Raw genomic sequence first — 23577 nt, 5'->3', positions numbered from 1 at the left:
AGCTTACTTTCTAACAATCTTTTATGTTGTGCCTATCTTAGTCTCAGTATCTCCACTATACGGTGAGTCACAACTACCCTTTTCATAATATTGCCATATTCTATTCTGGCTTTTCCATGGTTTCAAAATATCATATTCATTATTTAAAATAGTTTGAGCACCTCTCAGTTCATAAACTGGACATGAAATGAAATAGTGTTTCAACATGCCTGGAAGAAATGCTTTGGAAGAACAGACAACAATGCTATATATTTGGTACAATATTCCAAAGTGTGATTTAGGCATGAAAAGTGGGTAAAGTAATAGGGTGGCTAATAACCAGATGACAATATAATCAAAACCTTGTTTTGATGATACAAGTACAGATGTGAAACTAATATAACACTGCTGTAACAAATTTTAACAGTCTGTCACCACTGTAAGGTAAAAAGGTAAATTTGTGCATTTAAAATAAATTAATGTCATCATTTTCCCCACAAGCTGCCTGATTCTTCAAAATTCCAGTTGAAAATATAAAAGCTGCCTCTGTCAAAACATGCAGAGTAATAACATTAATAGTAATAATAATAATGAAAATAATTTATTCAACTTCTAATGATTCATTGCATATGTACAAAAACAGGTTACATAACACAATACTATATATTTCTGAATGTGTCATTGATTAACAAAATGTTTGGACTACAAATAAAATGGTTTGCTTAACACTATTTACACATTTTTTCCAAAACACTTCTTATTCTGCATGTAAGTATGATATTCTTCTAATTTGTAAAAGGAATTTTGTAGCAGGAATTTCTTTAGTTGAATTTTAAACTTCATTGTGGGAGGGGTCATAACTGCACTGGGTAGTACATTGAATCAAACAGTATTTATTAGATAATTCCTTTTATTCAGTAGAAGAATATTTCAGTAGAGTTAACTGTAACTGATTTTTTCATTTACTAATTTGATGTGCTATTGTGGATTACGATACTCACAATCACTGTTAACATTACTGTGCCTTTCATTTAGCTATTAAGATCTACCATATTCTTTAATGTAATTTTTTCTAAACCTATTAATGTGTATTTTGTCTTATACGAGATATCCTCTTGCAAGAGGTACTTTTATGTATTCCTTTTGTATTATTTGTAATAATTCTGACACGTCCTACATCCATGCGAATGCCTCGCAGTATTGGATTTATGGGATATAAATAAATAAATAAAACATGCATATTGTTTACTATGATTAGCACACTACTTTTTGTAAACAAACCATGACATTATCCCTTATATTTTTCTCTTCAGATGATTCTTATAGCAATTTTATGATGTAGCGATAGCTTATTTTGATTTGCTTTGGTTGTTGCACCCCAAATTTCTATTTTGTTATTCAGCTGACAGTAAAATAAAGCACTGTATGTAGACTTTAGGAAAATGGTGTCTTTGAAGAACTTGCTAATCACATTAACTGCAAATATATTCTTAGACAATGTACATGCTAGAGTGTCAACCTGTGTGTCCCATTTCAGATTGTTTTGAACTGTTAAACAGAGGAATTTTATGCTAAACTCTTTTTTTACAATTCCAATGCCTACGTATAGTTTAATTTCATCATTAAAAACACTCCAATGCCTATGTATAGTTGAATATCATCATTAAAACTACTCTGGTGCTAACATTTAAGTGGCTTTCATTAAAGTCTTGAACAATTTCATTTGTCACATTATCACAATGGGTCTTTAGTTGATTAAATGTTTCCTTTTCACACAAGACAGGCATATCATCCTCATTCAGAACAATTTTGTAACTCTGAGTGCAATATTCTATGTCATTTACATAAATAACAAACAGAAGAGAACCCAGTGCACAGCTCTGGGGCACTCCATATTTTGGATTACTGATTTTGGATTTGTGAACACCACTTTCAGTTTTAAGCGGTGAAAACTATTTTTGGTTACTAATGTAGGGCTTTATTATGTCATGAGCAGTGCCTCTGATGCCAATGTTTCATAGCTTATCCAAGAAGATAGTTGCGTTCACACAGACAAAGATTTCTCAAGGTCAAGGTATATACCTGCGACGTGTTGTTTGATGTTGATGCCACTTACTGCCTTGTTAATTATCTGAGCAGATATCATGTCAGTTAATTTACATTCTAAGAAGTCATTTTGATTTTCAAACCTTAGGTTGTGCTTACTGAGAAAATTTATAATTTTGTTATATATGACTTTTTCAACTCTTTTGGAGAAGACAGGTAGTGTCAAGATTGGTCTGTAATTTTCAATTTTGCATTCTCAATCCTTTTTGTTACCTTTTTACTTTAGTGTTAATTAACTTTTAAATTTTTTTGTAATAAAACCGTCCCAACATGATAAAGATGTTTATTTATTTACAGTTGACTGGTTTTGACCACTGTTTTGGTCATCACCAAACTGTTTACTCCATGGAAGTCTGCTGAAGCTGATGAAGAGCAGACACCACTCTAAAAGGCTTATAACCACTGGTTGTATGTGTTCTAGAGTGGTGCCTACTCTTCACCAGCTTCAGCAGACTCCCATGTAGTAAGCAGTCTGATGACCAGAACAGTGATGGAAACTACTCACCAGTAAATAAATAAACATCTTTATCATGTTGAGACTGTTTTATTACAAAAAAAATTAACATTTGTTATAAACACTGACTTTCCAACAGAAACAAGGTAAAATGTTACAAAAAATCCTATTTAACTTACCGAGTATCACTTTCATGTGTCTGATTGCGTCATTTGCTTGATTTTTATGCTACATCATTTGTACCTTCCAGGATTGTGACACAATCATTTGATGAGAAAGATTCACTGTCGTGCATATGACTCCACCACAGCAGAAAGAGGCACTGCGGGTTGAACGTGAGCAACAGCTGTAAAGCTGTCTCAGATACTTGAAATGTTTTGTTCTATTCTGCAACTATAACTGTCTCCATATATCAGAATCCATCCTGTCTTGTGTTTTTGATTCACCTCACTTGTTCCTATTGTTTTCTTATCAGAATCATTCTGCACAGATCAGTTTATAAAAGCTTAATGTCCTTTTACATGTTGTCATGTGCAGGAGTGTGGCTGCTTTATGTTGCTGCTTACGTGGGCAGATTAACAACTCATGGAACAGTTTAAGATTAAACAGAACAACAAAACATTTCCTAAAATATTTGCCTCAGTAGCCAAGCTGTCAACATGACAGACACTCATGCAGGGAACCTGGGGTCGATTTCCAGTACTGCCAGGCATTTTTCCTTGGTGGGAGGACTGGACTAGGGTGCACTCAACCTCGTAATGCCAGTTGAGGAGCTAACAGATTGAGAGGTAGTGACTCGGAGATCAGAACGTTGACAATGGCTGAGAGTGTGGTGTGCTGATCCCAAACTCCTCCATACACATGCAATGATGAATGACTGAGAATGACACAGTGATCAGTCAACTAGTGCATAGTCCTCAGGGCCTGATCATGGGGTTTCCTTTCTTTTCCTTCCTTTATGGAGTATTATGTCTGATACTAGACAGTGACAAAATTGCTTGTTTGGTATTAATTTTATCTGACACTGTCTTTTTTCTGGGCATAAGCATTAACTAGTATCATTACTGAGATATGAGGCTGAACGCTGTTGCCTTTTGAGCTAGGAAGTAAAAAAAATTCAGTCAAGGCAATGGCTACAAAAGATCTCTCTGACAAACACTTTTCCTTGTGGTTAATTTCTATAGTTAAAATATTCAAGAATAGTGAAAAGTACATCCTCACCTTCCTGCTTCTATACCTTTCTTGATTTTTATCATTCCTGATTTCTCATCAAGTATAAATTTATCAGGCTGATGTCCATGCCAAAAGAACCTTTTATCAGGAAAGTCCCAGTCATCCGCATCATCAACAAAAACTCTGCCAATTTCAGCTTCTGAAGTATGTACCTATTAACATAAAAGAAAAAAAAAAAAAGCAAGCAACCACTAACTTTTAGTATTCTTTGTTGTCTGATGCATCAATGTTCCATTATACTCTAACTAAAATGGTTTACAGTTTCAATCTGTGAAATTATATAAACAAGAATAGAATGCAAGGTTAATACTTAAATGCACTGAAGCTATTTTTATGCGTCACAGTAGTCTCTACTCACATATGCTCAATGTGCACTTTTTAATGACTTTGTGACAACAACAACAAATGACGCTGTAGTGACCGGACTGTAACACACCTGACTGACATAAAACAGAGAAAGTTAACAGAAACAGTTCATTTCTATCATCTTATTTCCTTTGGGGTTTTTGTATTTTATTTTTATGTAATAATCTTGGCTTCATTCCAAGAGAGATCATTTATGAACAGTATGAATGTTAAATGCTCAGGAGAAACACGCACCAACCAGGACTTACAAGGGGCGATCAAAAACTTTCTGTTTGAGGGCACTGCTGCATCATATATGCAACACAGCATAACTCTGATGTCAGTATACATGCAATAACATGTAGGCAAGGGATTAGTGTGCTATTTGTGTCTTTCCGACATGTGTGCGGTAAATGCGAAAATGTGAACTATGGTGACGTTATTACCAAATTCATCCAAACAGGACCAATGTGCTATTATTCTTTTCTTGGCTGCTGGAGGATAAACACCAGCAGACATCCACTGGAGAATGAAGAATGTGTAAGGGGCAGAATGTCTGTTGAAAATGACCACTGTGGAATGGTGCACCAAGCTCCTGCAGTATTGGCTGCTATCTGGTCACCCACATTTTCAAACACACAAGCTACCAATTACGCTGCTGCATTTGCTACAGCTGCCACTGCAGCATGAGGGTGCTGCCATGAACGATTACACCACTGCCAATAAGATGCAAACATCCCCTCTCCAGAGTTCCAGTGGGGATGTACTTAAGTTCAAACATTCATGCACTGACCCCATTTTTGAGTGTTTGCCAGTTGAATAACATTTACAGACTCTCAGAGTGGCCAGGGCTCAACATCTTCTGAACAGACATTATACTGAAGAGTGACAGATTTATAAATCTTTTGTATCGGTATACACTCCTACATTCACATCTACTGTTAGCAACTGCCAGTGCAAATACAGCAACAAAGTTATGAATTATTTTTACTGTTTGATATTACATCTAGAATAAATTAATATCTGAATCCTCTGTTCATGAACAGCATCTGTTCCTCGGTTCTGAATCCACTAAAGAATGACTTGGCATGCAAGGAAGTCATGACAGTTCCTTGCTGGTTTGACCTGATAAAAGATGGCGATCAATTTGGGAGGCTTGCCTCACCATTATGGACAAAAACAAGTAGACAGTTGGTGATGCAATTAGGGTGGACTGGTGCAAAACCATTCCTGTCATAGTAAATGATCTCAACATCAGCTTCAGTAGCATGCAATACATTATCCGGCTGGAATCAGGGTACCATATGGTCTGCGGCCAGTGAATACCTGAATACTGAACTCCAATCAAACTGCAAACCGGATGGCTATTTGTCTGAAGCACCTGATGCATTTCAATGTTGAAGGCAACATATTCCTTGAACACATTGCTGCAGGTAATGAAAGCTACTACCACTGCTGGGAACTGGAGTCAACAGCGTAGCTGTCATCCATCATCCCTTACACCCAACAAATTTCAAGAGCGAGCACTCTGCTGGAAAGGTAATACTCAATCTGTTTCTTGATTACTGGGCCCCTTGATTATTGATTACAAGGAACCTGGTGTCTCCATCACTGGTGAATGGTACTGTGCAATGGTGTAGATATTATGGTATTGCAATTAAGGCAAAACATTCAGAAGAACTGCAACAAAGGATGCTGCTGCTTTATGATAACACATGTTCCCATATTGCAAATGTTTTAACACAGAAGTTATGCCATCTAAAGTATGAGACACTTGAGCATCTACAGTTCTGATCTCTCCCCAAGCAATTGTTTCACCTTTGATCCTATCAACAATTCCTATCAGATGAGACTTGTCTTGGGATAGTAGTGTGTTGCACTGAATCATTCAAGGCATGGATGTTACTGAGTGATGAGTGGATGCTTCTGAACAGTAGTTTGTTTGGAGCCAGTGGAGGAGACTGTCAATGATATTGTTTGTGGACAAGGTCAATGATGTAGAAAACAGAGAGAAATGCCTTGGAATTGTTATTGGTCTTGGGGCAGATATGTTTAGGATGAGCTGGGCTTAATTTTGCATGCAAGTATTGGAGTTTTGGAAATCAGCATGCTTGAAGATGAGTTGGGATTTTGGGGATTATGTGAATTTCAGTCTGGAAAAAGAGTTAAGCTGTAGAAGAAAGTAGAAGAGTCATTCTTCATCATGAGTCCAGACGACAAAGATATCAATAGATCTGTATCAAGGTATTGGGCACAGCTTTCGGAAAATGCCTCTTCCATGTGGCCCACGCAAAAGCTGACAGTGTCATCCTGTTTCCCAAAACTCTCACTCTGATGTGTTTATGGTTACATGCAAATATGGGAATGAAAAGTTGTTGGCATAATATAAGTAGAGGAAGCTGTATGTTTAACTCACCATATAATTGAGGTGCTGAGTGATTCATAGGCACATAAACAAGACAAAAATGTTGCTAAGCTTTTGAATGAGCCTTCACACTAATGATGTACAAGCATGTAACGAGAAGAATGGCTATGTTTTACCATCCAGCTATATTGTGCTGGTACTGCAGCTTGATTGGAGTGAGAGGTCATACACAGTGAAGTGTGTGAGGGAAGAAAAGTGGGGAATGGGAAGGGAGGGTTGGAGGGAAAAGCGTTGCTGATGGCTGGGAAGGAAAAACAGCAAGTGCACAGTATTAGAATGTGGCATCGGTGCGATCACTTTGGTGCAAGCAGGGGGAGTTGTCTTTGGTGCACAATGACATGGAAGAGTGGACTAGGAGGGGCAGACAGAACAGACAAAGAGACTGTAAGTATAATATAAGTGAGGTAGGCAACATACAGACGGGAGTGAAGTGGGAAAACAGTAACACTGTAAAATGTGTTCTATGACTACATAATCCAGCCTCTTTTACTCATCCATAACAATATATACTCCAGGCTCATTACAGGCAAAAACTCAACATTACAGGCAGGGCCACATTGGAAAGTTCTCATCATTTTCCAGCACAGCATTTCAGCACAGATCACAGCATTTCAATAGGCGTAACTGTGACAACGCTGACATGAATGGACAAAGGTAAATTATCCACTTTGGGGATGTCCATTACAAAGTTGTTGAACATGGTCTACTGCATGACTCAAGAGATCTGAGTGTCTGCTATATTACATGGGCCATTTTATCATAAGTAGTCAATCTATTTAAAAAAAAAAAAAAATTATTCTTAGCCTCCCCTCCCACATATCCAACAGATTGTCTCTGTTTATTGTAAACTTTTGGTATTTTTCTTATAATTCTCTGCCATTTTCTCTTCATCTTATATATTTATATTCACCACTCACATTATTGCTCTATAATCTGTAAACTGATTTTGACACATTTGTGCTGTTATTCAGCTTGCTCATTATGAGTCACAGTCCTTGATGTTAAATTGCCTGCTGTGCTGCTCCTCCAGTTACACAGCATTTGTGAGTTGAGCAGAGAGTGTTGCCTGTCCTTTGAGGAGTGGAAAGTGGTGCTGTGCTTGAAAAGGAGCACTCCCTTTCTGACAGGAGCAACAAAAACTTGGCAGCAGATGCTCCCTTGGTCTTATTGACAAGCAGCTATTCCAAGATAGTTAAAGTCTAATTTATTAGTTTTATGAAATAAATTTGAAATTGTTTGCAGTTTTTATTTTCTATTTGTCTAATGGTTCACCAAATCTGCTTCATGACAACTGGACCCAGCTTTCCATACCCCATCCTAACTAGTTAGCCTGTTAAATTCTGATAAGTATTTAATCACTCTATAGGGCAGTTGCATGTTGGCAGTAGAGTGCAGTTGTATCAGTTTTGGCCAAATGTTTGGTAATATTCAACTGCAGCTTAGACTTAATTCAAAAGTTTGTCATTAATTGTTTGTCATTTGATTTACTACTGTAAGATGTGCTCTTTTCTAGAATGGCTGCATGGATGGTCCCTGACAGAAGCAGTAGGTCTATGAACTTACAGTACACATGCAGCAGCTCACTGGCAGTGCCACGGATTACACCAATCCACTGCAGAAGGTGCTGAATCAGCTGGTAGTTTCTTCTGATCTTTCAGTGAAAGAGGTGAGAACAATCATATCCCATACTGAAGCCATGTTATAAGAAACAGTCCTTGTAGTTTCTTTCCTTGAAATAGATCACCCTTCGCATTTGCAACTTAAGCACACTGCATCTAAATTGCTCCATAATAGCAACCATTTGAAGGATTTTCATGGCATCACAGGGATTAGTTTTAAAAATAAAAGCCCACTGAAGATGCTACAACTGCAGTGAAACATGTTTGGGTTAAAAAACAAAATTGTGTTTTGCTAAATGTGGACCCTATCCAAAAACATATATATTATTAAAGCAAACATGGAAAAAAGAGCTTGAACCCCAAGATGATTATTTTGACGCCCTGCCAGGCATTTCCGAGCAAGCTCTACAAGAAACCACACCAAGTGGTAAAAAGATGAAAAATAAAAGCCCACTGAAGATTCTGCAACTGCAGTGAAATATGTTTGGGTTAAAAAACAAAACTGTGTTTTGCTAAAGGTAGACCCTAACCAAAAACATATGTATAATAAAAGTACAGCTGTTGGTATTTACTGTCTTCAAGCCTTTCAATAGCTGCAGTCCCATTGCATTTACATAAGATGGAACTACAGAAACTTGATTGTTGGAAGGACTGACTTGGCATACAGAAAAGCAAGGACAATAACACTAAGAGTGCAATGGGAATTCCACTGTTACATGTAGAGGAGAGAGCAGATAGGTGGAAAGAGTACATTGAAGGTGTCTATGAGGGGGAGGACTTGTTAGATGATACGATAAAAGAAGATTCAGGAGTTGCCAGGGAAGAAATAGGTGACCCAGTACTAGAATCAAAGTTTAAAAAAAAACTTTGGATGACTTAATATCAAATAAGGCAGGAGGGATTGATAATATTCCACCAGAATTTCTAAAATATTTGGCAGAAGTGGCAACAAAATGAATATTCATGTTGGTGTGCAGAGGGTACACATCTGGAGAATAGACCATAAGACTCTCTGAAAACATCGTTCACACAATCCCAAAGACAGCAAGAGCCAACAACGTTGAACATTATTGCACAGTCAGTTTAACAACTCATCCAAGTTGCTGAAAAAATGCAAAACAAAATTGTCCTTTGGTTAGGTGACTATCAGTTTGACTTTATTGAAAGGTATACATACAAGAGAGGCAGTTTTGACATTGTGGTTGATAATGGAAGCAAAACTGAAGAAAAATCAAGGCACATTCATAGGATCTGTTGACCTGGAAAAAGCGCTCAAAAATGTAAAGTGGTGCAAGATGTTCAAAATTCTGATAAAAGTAGGTATAAGCTATATGGAAAGATGTTAATATACAATAAGTACAAGAATCAATAGGAAACAATAAAACTGGAAGACCAAGAATGAAGTACTTGGATGAAAAAGGGTGTAAGACAAAGCTGTAGTCTTTCATACCTACTGTTCAATCTGTACATCAAAGAAGCAATGATGAAAATAAAAGAAATGAATTAAAATTCAGGTTGAAAGGATATCAATGGTAAGATTTGCTGATGACACTGCTATTCTCAGTCACACCGAAGAAGAATTACAGGATCTGTTGGATGGAATGAATAGTCTAATGAGTACAAAATATGAATTGAGAGTGAATCAAAGAAAGAAAAAATAATGAGAAGTTGCAGAATTGAGAACAGCATATTTGAATGCACCCCCCCCCCCCCCCCCCCCATTAAAAAAAAATCTTTTTTTCTTAACACATACTATTCAGCTTCTTCTACAAGCCTAAGCACTCAGCTTCATCAAAATCATCTGCTTTATTCCACACTTATACAACAGAGCACACAGCCTGCTTTTGCAAAATCCGTGTCACGTGAATGTAGGGGTCTTTTAAAAACTCACTTTACGCTACTTAATTTGCCAAAGGTGTTAGAGGTATTGTTGGTTTTTCTCATAATTTGTTTAATGTGTGATGTGATAGATGTCAGAGCAAGGATTTGTCTGTGTTATGGCATTCCTGGTATAAATGTTTTTCTTGGTGCCATCTAAGCTGACATTTGGTGTGGCAACTGATGGGAGCTACCATTAGCCACTGCGAAGGATGTCTATTTAGTTTGATGGACAGTATTAAACTATGTTTGTTGATGATAGCTGTTACGTGAGTTGGTTACCAGTTTCCACCATTTTGCGGAAATTAAGTGTAGAAGACTAGACTAGTGTTAAATAGTGACTATGGAAGGTGATGGTGAATATAATATTCCTGTGAGTGAAACAAGTGGTGACTGTAAAAGATGAGAAAAGCAGTAGTCAAATATCTCCAAAACAAAATCATCTCAATATTCAAAGCAAAATGCTGTGTCTGGTATCGACTGCCAGCATTCCGAAAGGAGAGAGTCAAGCAGTCATGGAGTGAAAGACTGCTGTACAGTCAAATTCTCTTATGCTGATTTACCATATTTCAGTAATTTATTATATTAGTCAGGAGATAAGAGCGAGTAAGATGGTCCTGCTGTTGTACATGGATACCTTAGCACCAGCCAGATACGTTGGAGATCCCATTGAAGTTAAGGCTTCTAAATCAGTGTGTATCAAGCATAAGATAAAACTTTGAGACGGATTCAAAGTACCAGTTTGTGCTGCTACATTTTACAAAATAGCAAGTGTATTGTGGGGTCACTTAGCCTGGATTGTTTGGCACTATTGAGAACATGGGACTGCACTACTGGAACGAAGAGGTGGCTGAAGAGGAACTCACGATGACATAGTTGTGACTCAATGTCATTACAAGAGAGAGAAAATGAGTAGGTTACATTTGCCCCCAACATTAAAAGTAAATAAAATGTGGGAAAAGTTTTGCAAAGAACAAAGACAAGCAGGCAATAAAAGCTGCTGCGTGTCAAAATTTAAGACAGTGTTTTACAAGAATTCTAATCTTGGGTGTGATAAACTTCACAGTGAGACCTGTTCAATATGTAAGAAGCTCCAACTTAAAATAAAGGTTTCAGAAACTGAAGAGTGCCAGGAAGTGTGTAAAACTAACCTGTGCTTGTGTAAAGCCTGCACAAAGAAGTTCCACAGCATCATGAACAAATATTCTGAAGATACTATATGAACTGTCTTTGACATACAACATAATGAACCCCTGGGGGACACATGACAGGTATGGTTCTATAACCTGATTGTGGTGATACATGAACCAAAGCAAGGCGTTGGTGAAGTTTTTTGACGTACTTGGTGTGAAAGAGAAGCTAGGAGAGGTGCAAATGAAATTGAATCTGCACTACAATATTTTTTCCTACATTATTTGGAAGACAGGAGGACAGATATTGGTAAGAAAGGTTTGAAACTTGAGCTTTTATCAGATTCGAGCAACAGTCAGAACTAGAGTTCTATAATGCTCTGTATGCCGGTACATTTTATGGAATGGACTGCAGTGTTCTCAGAACTAACCCAATATTTTCCTACTCACGGATACAGTTTCATTCCACTGGATCATACAGTTTCATGCCACTGGATCATATGTGCAGTAGAGTTGAGAAGGAACATCAGAAGAAAGAAATCATATCACCTTGTGAATATAGGAATATTCTAGTAAAGTTTTGAAAGGCGCTGCTGTGAGGAGGAGATTGTGATCAGATTTGATGTGCTATGAAAACAACGTATTTCCCTGGATCGGAGGTGTGTGGTGATCTTTTGAAGAAGGATGTTCCTTTGTTCAAAACCATGAAACGTGCTGCAATTATTCCCAAGATAAACCATATGAGTGCAGAAAAGAAGAAGGCTGTAATGAAGCTAATGCATTTCCATATCATTACTAAGGATGCAACAAGCTTCTACATCGGCATACTCTCTCCAAGTGGTGAGGAATATGAAAATCACAGCAGCTCACAGAGAATTTAGGAGGATGAAGAGTCCTCTGAAGCTGTGTAGAAGAGAAAAAAAAAAAGTTATTTCAAAACTTTAATGTAAAAAATAGACATTTAATATTCAAGTGTCATACTATCTAGTTTGAACACAAAGTGAGTTTTGAAAAAGAAAATGGTTTTTTTCTACTCCCAGCAGTTGATAAATTATCAAAAATTTTATGTATATGCAAAGACCACCTTAAAACACATTCAGAATATTTGTTAATTGTAAAAAAAATTCTCTCTAAACGTGCTTGTTAATTAAATAAATGTGTCTACTGCAAAATTTTATTATTTTAATAAAGCAAGTTCTGCAAAAATGGTCCTCAAATGGGGATCACAAAATAAAAAAATAAAAATTAAGGAATCTGCTACCTAGGTTGAAAATAACCCATGATGGATGGAGCAAGGAGGCCATGAAAAGCAGACTAGCAGAGGTGAAAAAGGGCCTGGCCAAGAGAAGTCTACTAGTAACAAACATTGGCCTGAATTCAATGAAGAAATTTCTGAGAATGTACGTTTGGAGCACAGCATTGTATGGTAGTGAATCGTGGACAGTGGGAAACCTGGAACCAAAGAGAAGTGAAACATTTGCGACGTAGTCCTACAGAAGAATGTTGAAAATCAGGTGACCTGATAAGGTAAGGAATGAGGAGGTTCCCCACATCTACTTTGCCAGTCGTGTTATTTTAAATTCCCTACATTTGGTCCTGTTCTCAGGATGAGTAAAATTGCCAATGACCCCAGATACAGTTATTACATTAATCATATTTTAAATTGTGGATCGACGATTTCACTTGGAAGTTTAGGTTTAGGGTGACACATGGATTACCAGGTATCTTCAAGGCTGGTTTTATTCAGCATACTGACCTTGGACTGGATCATTTTTAGGGCAAATTGTGTCACCTGATGGTGTTAGCATTGACCAAGAATGTACTCAAGATATTTATGCTTCTCCTTTACCCAGAAATACTAAGGATATAGCCTGATGTATTGGAATAATATTTTTTTTACCAATTTTATAGCAAATTTTGACCAGCTGGCAAGCCCCATGAATGAAACAAGGAACAAGGGAAAAAATTCCAATGATGTGAATCCTTCAGCATTTCAGGGTTTAAAAATGCCTTGCCCAGTGTAACAGTCCTGGCAATTCCAGGTTTCTCCAAAGGGAATGTACTGGAGAGTGAAACATCTGTCTGGTGTTGCTGGGCTATTGCTGTAGGAATAGCACATAGTTAGGTGTCTTGTGGCTTACGCATCACAAAACTTAATCTGACTTGAAGAGCAAGTATTCTGTTCATGAGTAGGAGGTGTGGTTATCTTCAGTGGGTAAAAGTTCTGGATGTTTATAGAAGACTGTCCTTTCCATCCTGAAACTGACAATCAGACCATTAGTTGGGTACTTGGGAGACCAAGGCGTACTGAGCATATTGCTACAAGAGCCAACAGTAATTTGACTTTCCAATTTAAGGTTCAGTATATCATGCAGTTAGAGAATATTGTGGTGGATACCTTGAGCTGCACCTTTGTGGAGAGGAACAACCTCATGTTAGTGAAAATTGTTCAGAACTCCTGCTTGACTGAATCCACCTTATATTGGCAGACTTGCCCCTCTTATTTAAGTGTTTTATGATACGTAAATATGCATATTCTAAGCTTAATCTGATTAAGTTAGGTGGGTGATTATATGGTCTGGTATCAATTGAAGAATAATGTGTTGTGTTGGATTAGTCATGGAGACCGAGACTGTGAAATTATGATGCCCCACAATTTGATTCCTAAATTTGGCTCCCATTTAAATGTTATCACGAGTGCCCTGTTGGCAGTAATCTGGGAGTGTTTAAGGGTAGGATGAAGTTCAGGAGAATATTTTCTCTGGAAGGGGAGGGTCAAAGACATCAGAATGTTGGTCTAAGCATGTACGCTTCATGGGATAAGTAGGTCGGTGATGAATACTTATCATGGTTTACTGGCATCTAATGTAGTGGATTTCACAAGGGAGAATATTTATATTGATTTTGTGGGCCCTTCTTGCTTTCAAAACATGGTAACCAATTTACACAGGTTTGTGTTGATGCACTTCTGTTGATTAGCCCAGACACCGGAGGCCATGGTGAGTGGTACTATTCATTGCTTGCAGCCCATATTTAGTACTTCTGGTCCTCCACAATATCTGGTTTCTGACATTGCTATGGCATTTAAATCCAACATGTTGCTCAGTTTCCAATTTGGGATGGGTAAAGCATGTGTAAACACTACACCATATTTTCCCAATCCATCCTTCATCGAGCGGGTTAATCATACCTTAAGACTGGCATTTATAGGTTGCCACCATCATGATTATTCTCTCTGGGATTAGTCCCAGCAGTGGCTTTCCATTGCCTTTATTACCCTTGTCCATGAGGTCCAAAAGTAAGCTCCTGTTGCTCTTATGTTTACTTTTAAGCCTAATTGTCCGAAGGCCAACTTGTGGAATACTAATGATTTCTTCCTGCACCAGATCAGTGTGATGCAAATCTAGGAGAACTCCAGAGGAGCCATGGACAGTTTGAGATCCTCTTGTGCTCTTAAGCAGAGAAGGTACAATGTTGGGAAATGGCTAACCTCCAGGGGATACATTTTGGATTCCCAACTCTGGTGTAGCTAGTACACCTACTGACAGAGTTGTGGACAAGTTGCTGCTCCAGTTTAGGGGACATGTGGAGGACGTGAAATTTGTTATGCTGGTAAAAGTAAAGTTGTTTGGTAAGACTGGCTGGAAGACTCCAAGAGGTACGTTCCACCTCCTGAATTAGAAATGTGTTTTCTATCCTTTGCACCCACAGGCACCTTTCCTTCAGGAACTGTGAGCAATATGTGTTGTTTAAGTGTAACTGTAATGTGTGTGTGGTATGGTGTCATGTAGGTATTGGATGATAATGGGAGAAGGGAGACGGTGAAACACAGTGCTTGCACATAGCCTGGTCCTCTCGAATAGCATCAAACAGTCTGCAAGCTTGACGTCCACTGGTGATCAGGGACTTTATGTTACACCCTCCTGTCTCCCATAGCTTAAAGGCAAAGAGAGAACTGTCAGCAATGCATGGTGTACATGTATGGTCACCCATCCATATACTGGTCACACTCAATGCTGCATTCTGAGAGGAACTGGTGTATCCACTGTTGTACGGCTGTTGACTTTCACCGTGGTGACCATCTCGGTCAGAAATCCTGAAGTGCAGAATCTATCCATCTCAAGCTAAGGCCTATTTGAATGACAAATTGTTATCATTTTTGTCTGAACATTTATATTTACACTAATTGTAATCAGAAAGGGCAGTTTTGCTGTTTGAATTTGTTGCTGTAATTATGTCTCTATACTGTGTAAGTTTTGTTGCTTATGAGTAATTGAGGTTGAGGAATAAGCCCAACTTGCGCTCCCCCCCCCCCCCCCCCCTGTCTCCCCCCTGTCTCCTCCCCAAAGAGTTTTGCAGCAGGGAGGATGTGGCATTATTCAGCAAGCCTGCTGATTTTAAATCATCTGATGAGTTGCGCCTCCAGTTAGGCAGCGCTCGCAGGTTGGTAAGAGGGTGCTGAGGGTGTCCCTTGAGGAGTGGACAGTGATGCTTTGGAAAAGGATCAGTCTGTTTCTGGCAGGGGCAACAACAACTTGATGGTGTATGTCTCTCTTGGCCTTAGCAGAGAAAGTAGCAACTAAACTGAAGATGGCTGGGGTGTGTTGTTTGTCTTCTAAATAATGTTGACTAATGATCCACCACATCTACTTGATCACAACTGATTGCAATTGAACCTAGCCTTATATTCCCCATCCTAACTAGTTGGTAACCATTTAGGATCACTACAACACTGCTTTTGGGTAATCCTGTAAGTCTGTTACAACATCACTTGCTAAAATGCTGTCTTTTAGCTTTTAGTCACTACAATGTAATTCCCTTCTGCTTTGGCTCTCTTACTTCTTGTACAAGATGGGTCTCTCTTAATTTGCTTTATTAGTGATTTGGCTGTTCCTCCTACCTAAACACACTAAACCAATTCTCTACAGTCCTGTAAATTGGAAGCATTGTTATCTACTTTGATATTTTTCTATATGATATACTGGGTGTTGCACCTCCTGGAGGCAATTTATTATTATTATTTCTAACATACATAACATAAACACATTAAATTATGAATGTACATGATGATTATAATTACAGTTAAACTTTCAAACTGCTGTAGAAATAACACCACTGGTTAGAATGACATCAAATTTCAACGGAATATTATCGGGGAAGGGGGAAAATGTATGGCAGAAGAAAAATAAATAGTCACAAAATGTAGCAATAAATGGTGCTGTAAGCATCATAATTTAATAGTGGTTGACTACAAATGGCAAATTAATCATACAACAATGCCTAAGGTGTACGTTTGATGCTAAACAAACTGTGCTACTCACTATGCATGGGTGTACAGGTGTGATACTATTAGTTACATAAGAACATCTACCATGGCAAGGCCATATCACATCAGATGGGAAAAATCGGTTTTTAATTATCCTGAAGCCAAAAACCACATAAAAAGCATCAGTCACATCAGTTTTTAATTGTCCTGAGACCAAAAACCGCATAAAAAGCATCAATAAAAATCAAATCAAATTATTAATTTCAGTGTCACTGGTGCAAAACATGTTCAGTATGCTGTCCACCGTTTTCTGCAGCAAGTTGAAATCGAGAAACACCATGCCCCACAACTGATCGAAGTGTTTCTGGGGTCACATTCAGAATGTTTTGCACAATGCTTGCCTTCAATGCAGTTATGTTTGCAATCGGAACATTGAACACGACATCTTTCAGATAGCTCCACAGCCAGAAGTCACACAGATTAAGATCAGGTGATCAGGACGGCCAAGCAGTAGGGAAACGGCGGCTGATAATTCTAGCATTTCTGAAATGGAACTTCAGCAGCTGCTTAACTGGATTTGCAATGTGCGGATGTGCGCCGTATTGCATAAAAATGATCCCATCCGCTCATCCACACCATTGGAGAGCTGCAATGACATGGTTGTGCAAAAGACACTCATAGCACTTACCAGTGATGGTACAGGTAACAGGACCAGAAACACCTGTCTCTTTCAAAAAATATGGCCCTATGAGAAATGATGCTATAAACCCACACCACATAGTGGCCTTTCCAGGCTGAAGTGGTGCTGGTCAATTTACATGTGGATTTTACATTGCCCATATTCGACAATTCTGTCTATTGACATATCCTGTCAGATGGAAGTGGGCTTCGTCTGTTCACAAAATCTTTCACGGCCAGTCATTGTCCACTTCTATGCGAGCAAGAAATTCTAAAGCAAAGGTCTCTCTTGCTGGCAGTTCAACAGGAAGCAACTTGTGCACATGGGTAATTTTGAATGGATAGCAAGGAAGGATGTTTCATAGGATTTTATGCACCATGCTCACAGGTATGTCCAATGTCCGGGCAATTCCTCGTGCACTACATGGTTGCACACCACCACTCATCTCCTCTTGCATTGCTATGGCCACTGCTTCCACTGACATCAAACCAATTCATTTCCTCCTCTACCAGGTTGCACACAAAAAGAACCAGACTTTTCGAATTTCAGAATCATTTTCTCCAGACCAATGGCAGTCATCAGACCACTGCATTTTTTTCAAACCCTTCAGTATCTGGAACTTCTGCAGAGCGATGTGTGCAGAGTCATCCTTCTTGTAATACCACTTTGCAAGCAGAGTGCAATCCTACAATGAGACAGTCATGGCAAATGTTGCAGACACGAAAGGAGGATAAGCCTTGTACCTGGCTTGTTTATACCAACTTCAATGGGTCATGCGCATGACAGGTGTTTTCAGTTACATATTCTGACACATACAGCGCCATTTATTGATTAGTTTTCACACTATGTTTTTTCTTCTGCCATATGTTTTCCCCCTTCTCTGATAATATTCTGTTGCAATTTGTGGTCATTCTGACAAGTGGTGTTATTTCTATAGTGTTTTGAAAGTTTAATTATAATCACCTTGTATATTAAGCAAGGAGATGCTGGAATTGTTCTGTTCATTGTTTAAGCACTTGCTTAGCAAATTGCTCATTACACTCTGTACTTCTCTCTGAGAAATGGTGGCAATTTCTTGACAGATGTTAGATTTAAGTTCATCTAAAGTGGATGGATTCCATTTGTACACTTTCTCTTTTAATATCCCCCACAGATAAAAATTTCAGGGGCTTAAATTGGGGGGACAAGGGGTCACATATTAGTGATAACTCTATCTTGAAACACATCATGAATTTTCTGTAATTAGAAGCTGTCTGTATGTGCCATTGCAGGGTCCTGCTGAAAGGTCACCAAAACACTGTCTCTTTCAGTTAATTGCCCCCAAAAAAGGCCACAAAGTATTTTCCATATATCTATCACTGTCAATTGTTTCCTGTAAAATAATAGGGCCCATTGTTTTCTCCACTGACATTACACTAGACTCCTATTTTTTGATCATGCAGGGACACCTCATGTGTTACATTTGGCTTTTCGGAACTCCAACAATGATTATTATGTGAAGTAATGTATCGACTTAGGTGGAACTGTGATTCATTCACAAAAAAACCAGTGCCGCCACTGCCCGGCTACCACCAGGGAGAGGAAATCCACCTCAGGCTGTTGATTGTTCACTTTGTGCTAAATAAATAATAAGACAAAGCTCAAATGTTTGTGCAGATAAACAGGATTTTTAATTTTAAAGAGTAAAGGTACCCACTCACTGTGGTGTCACCGCCAGACACCACACTTGCTAGGTGGTAGCTTTAAATCGGCCGCGGTCCATTAGTACATGTCGGACCCGCGTGTCGCCACTGTCAGTGATCGCAGACCGAGTGCCACCACACGGCAGGTCTCGAGAGACTTACTAGCACTCGCCCCAGTTGTACGGACGACTTAGCTAGCGATGCAACACTGACGAAGCCTCGTTTATTTGCAGAGAAGATAGTTAGAATAGCCTTCAGCTAAGTCAATGGCTACGACCTAGCAAGGCGCCATAGCAATTGATAGTTATCGTATGAAGCATGTCTCATCAAGAATGATGTATACAAATGATGGATTAAAGTTAAGTATTCAAGCAGCTACGTACTTTTCTTTATAGCATTCATTACGTATCCTGTTTCAGACCTCACGCCATCCTGCGTGAGCTTATAGTGTGCATTTCGGCCTTCCCTAGCTATATAACACTGACCATATACACAGGATGTCTAGTGATAAACAGGCACTTACACAAGACTGAACTTTAGCTTTGTTTCCATCCCAGCACTGTGGCCCATCTAGAATAAGGGGTTGTGTCCATGAAGCAGATGAAATTAAAATGAGGAGGGAAGAGGAATGGATGAATGGAGTGAAGTGAGGATCAGGGCTATATAAATAAATATAGGGTGAGGCATAAAGGGAATGGCATAAGACTGTGACATTGCTGAACTCACCCTGTTATGGACAGGGACAGCTGCATGAGTTACATGATGAAATATGAGTTATGGTTAAGAGAGGGACAGGGAGAGACAAGAACAAGGATAGAACAGAAGAAGAGAAAGACCACATAGTCTTGTTAATGTGCCTTTTTGCTACACAACACTTAAAATATACGATATGAGGTTACTTTTACTCCATCCACTGTTTTTATTCTATTCATAATTTCTGCTTCTCCCTCAAAATGGACAGCCCCCCCCCCCCCCTCCCTGGTCCCCTCCCCCCTCACACCTCTTCCCTTCTCTTCTCTCTTCCATATCGCTTGTATCTACTCCATCCAGCACAATGCCAAATTTGAGCTGCCATACCAGGATAATGTAGCCATTCATGTGAAACTGTCAGTGTGTGCGTATGTGTTTCTTAGCATCATATTGATATAATGGAAGGAAACATTCCACGTGGGAAAAATTATATATAATAACAAAGATGAGGTGACTTACCGAACAAAAACGCTGGCAGGTCGATAGACACACAAACATACACAAAAAATTCAAGCTTTCGCAACAAATTGTTGCCTCATCAGGAAAGAGGCTTGTGTCTGTATGTGTGGATGGATATGTGTGTGTGTGCGAGTGTATACCTGTCCTTTTTTCCCCCTAAGGTAAGTCTTTCCGCTCCCGGGATTGGAATGACTCCTTACCCTCTCCTTTAAAACCCACTTCCTTTCGTCTTCCCCTCTCCTTCCCTCTTTCCTGATGAGGCAACAATTTGTTGCGAAAGCTTGAATTTTTTGTGTATGTTTGTGTGTCTATCGACCTGCCAGCGTTTTTGTTCGGTAAGTCACCTCATCTTTGTTATTATATATAATTTTTAGCATCATATTGTAATTTTATATGTGTTATTCAGATAATTAATAAAAAAGATGTTTATTAATACATCACAGCACTACATATGGCAAACATAAACCCTCCCTTGATTAAAATAATACAACAGATGTATAAAGATAACATTTGCCAAGTGAAAGTTGGTAACAAACTTTCACAGAAATTTAGAACAAGCAAAGGCCTTTTACAAGGCTGTCCCATGTCACCATCATTATTTAAAATCTATATAGATATTAGCCTTAGAACATGGTCTCGTAAATGTAATAGTATGGGATTAGAAATAAGAGATAGAGTTTAGCTACATCATTTATTATTTGCTGATGATCAAGTAGTCGTAGCACAAGATGGGGAGGATGCTAACTATATGTGCAATCAACTAGCAGTAGCATACAAAACTTGGGGTTTGAAGATTAATTACCAAAAAACAGAATACTTGACTAATGATTCAGATGAGCTATACATTGAAGGAAAGAAAATCAAAAAGATAAACACTTTCTGTTATTTAGGATCCATTTTAGAAATCGAGGGAAAATCAGAGTCAGAAATCAATAAAAGAATTAGTAGCGGATGGAGGGTCATTGGGATGCTTAACTCAGTCTTATGGAGCAGGAATGTAATGAGCAGAACTAAAAAACTAATATACAAATTCATATTAGAGAGTGTGGTTCTGTATGGAACGGAGACCTGGACAATTAACATGAAGCACATTAAAAAATTACAAGCTCTAGAGATGGACTTTTGGAGAAGATCGGCAAGAATCTCCAGGAAAGAAAAGATAAGGAACACCAAAGTAATAAGGAGAATGGAAATAAAAGAAAGAATATATGACGTAATGGATAGGAAGAAATTACAGTGGTACGGGCATGTATGACGAATGGAGAAAACCAGAATACCAAAATTGATACTGGAGTGGGAACCGGAGGGGAGAAGAAGAAGAGGACGAACTATGACAACCTGGCTCCAAAATGTACAGCACATAATGAGGAGAATGGGCACAGAGGAAGAGGACACACAAGATCGAAACACCTGAAGAAATATTTTGAGATTATAGTTTAAGAACATTTATTGTTTGTATTATAATTTCCAAGTAAATTATTATGTTGGAGATAAGCCTCTGTAATGAGGAGAAGCTCAAAATAATAATAATAATAATAATAATAATACATCACTACAAATCTACTTCATACTTCATGCTATGAGCTACAGCACTAATAAAAAAATAAAATAAAATAAAATAAGAGAAAGCTTACCATATAATTATAAACAACTATCTCTTTGTTTCCAGGAGCCATGGAATTATCATTCTCATCACCAACTGTGATAGTGAGAGTCGATGTTCCAGACATTACAGGATTACCTGAGTCCTTAATGACTACAGGAATTAGATATTTCTTTTGTGATTCTCTGTCAAATGACAGCAGAGATGATACAACAGCTGAGCCATTTCCATTAGCACCACCTGTAAAAAAAATTAACTATAAACCTGGCACAGAATTTGATAGATATTGCATGTAGTTAAACTTTCATCAAATATACTGGTGATACAACAGTGTAGAGAAATGTATAAAAAGAAAAGAAAGATGCTATTAGAACAAACCATGATAAAAAAAGAAGACATGTGGAAGCATAAGGAAAAATAATTCATGCCAGTTGAATACTTATTTCCATCTTTGTGCATTTTATATGAAAGTGGTATCAATAGTTGTACAAATTACACAAAAGATACACAAATTACACAAATTGACTCAGTCTGGACATGTTTTTAACAAGTTCTCTTGTTGTACTATGACCGTTTTTTCAGCGTGCTGAATGCATCGGTTTATTTGTCAAGTTCAGTATCGAATACTTTAGATGGGGATGCCTTTTTACTACAGACAGTCATTCATTCTCACACTGTATTTCTGAAATGCTTAGTTTGCACATACATTTTCTCATTCTTTTTATGATTATTTTCATGTTTCGTTGAGTTTCATGTCCCACACTAAATATTACCCAATTCTTTGCACTGGATTTTAATCAGTTCCGATCAACTTTACTGTTGCCAGCTTTAACAGGCAGATTAAGGGACCTACATCTTAAGATAAACAATAACAAAATAGCATTTCAGCATTTCTATAAGACCAAGAGGTATCCACAGAGATTCTCTTTGTTTCTTTGCAGTCTTAAAGCAATGTTCATAATTTTCTAGTCTTAAGTATGCATGTTTCAATGTTCCACTTATCTACTGAACATGTTATATTTGATGAGAGTGTTAGTAAAGTATTTTCTAATACTACATGTATTCATTTTTATTTTTTTTCTTCTGCTCATCTTAGAACTGCTAAAATTATCCAAATTTTGTAATATTATTAACCTACTTATGAATGAACTAAATTTTTAGTTGGAATACATTTGTAAAAATAAAAAAACTGTGTTAACTTACTGTGAATATTTTCAATGAGAAATGAGGATTTTATAGCATCATCTGCATCATCTGCCATTTGAAAAGTGAAAGGTGGCCCATTTCCAATATGACTGTCATCTTCATCACTTGCAAAAATTTCTAAAATGATTCCTGGAGAAGCATTTTCTTGTACAACAGGCTGGTAATTGTGCTGGAATGCAGGGGCATTGTCATTTATATCTTTAACTAGTATAATCAAGGTTGCTGTTGACGTTTTTGGTGGAAATCCATCATCAACTGCCAAAATTTGTACCTGTACAATTAAAGTGCAGTTTAATTCAGGTTCTGAAAGGATAACAAAAATATGCAGAAAAATTATAGTTGATATTTTACCTCATGTCTAGGCACTGTTTCTCTATCAAGGTTACGTTGTAGATAGACTGTCCCCTGTTGGTCTATCCGGAAGTGTTTCCTGGTATCAGAGGAGCGCTGAATCTGGTAATTAACTTTACTTTTCCCTCCTTTATCAGCATCTGTTGCCCTAAATCTAGCTAAAGATGTATTGACTTCTGTGTTCTCTTCAACAGAAACTTCACGTATACTGTTCTCAAATGTTGGTTGATTGTCATTTATATCTCGTAATTTTATCACAACCCACGAATATCTGGTATGATACTCATCAGTATCATTATTTGTGTCCTTAAAACAAACAAGGTGCTTATAGAAAGTACAAACTTGTTATGTAATGCCAAAGTTATGTACCTTATACTACGTTACAAAACTCAAGAGAGGAAAAGGGAAATAA

At 38.0% G+C, this 23577-nt stretch overlaps 1 protein-coding gene across 1 annotated transcript in view; it reads right to left on the bottom strand.

Annotated features, from left to right (window-relative positions):
• Positions 1 to 23577, bottom strand: part of LOC126417027 (neural-cadherin-like) — a 198283-nt gene that overhangs the window by 161501 nt on the left and 13205 nt on the right. Inside the window, exons 5-8 of the mRNA XM_050084917.1 lie at positions 23166 to 23471; positions 22812 to 23085; positions 21640 to 21848; positions 3761 to 3924 (exon numbers count right to left, since the gene is read on the bottom strand). Coding sequence (XP_049940874.1) covers positions 3761 to 3924; positions 21640 to 21848; positions 22812 to 23085; positions 23166 to 23471 — 953 coding nt within the window. The remainder of the gene's footprint in view (positions 1 to 3760; positions 3925 to 21639; positions 21849 to 22811; positions 23086 to 23165; positions 23472 to 23577) is intronic.

This window comes from Schistocerca serialis, chromosome 8 (genome assembly GCF_023864345.2).
Source record: "Schistocerca serialis cubense isolate TAMUIC-IGC-003099 chromosome 8, iqSchSeri2.2, whole genome shotgun sequence".
NCBI lineage: Eukaryota > Metazoa > Arthropoda > Insecta > Orthoptera > Acrididae > Schistocerca > Schistocerca serialis.
Note: the sequence above shows the minus strand (reverse complement) of the source record. Positions and strands in the feature narration are given on the sequence as shown.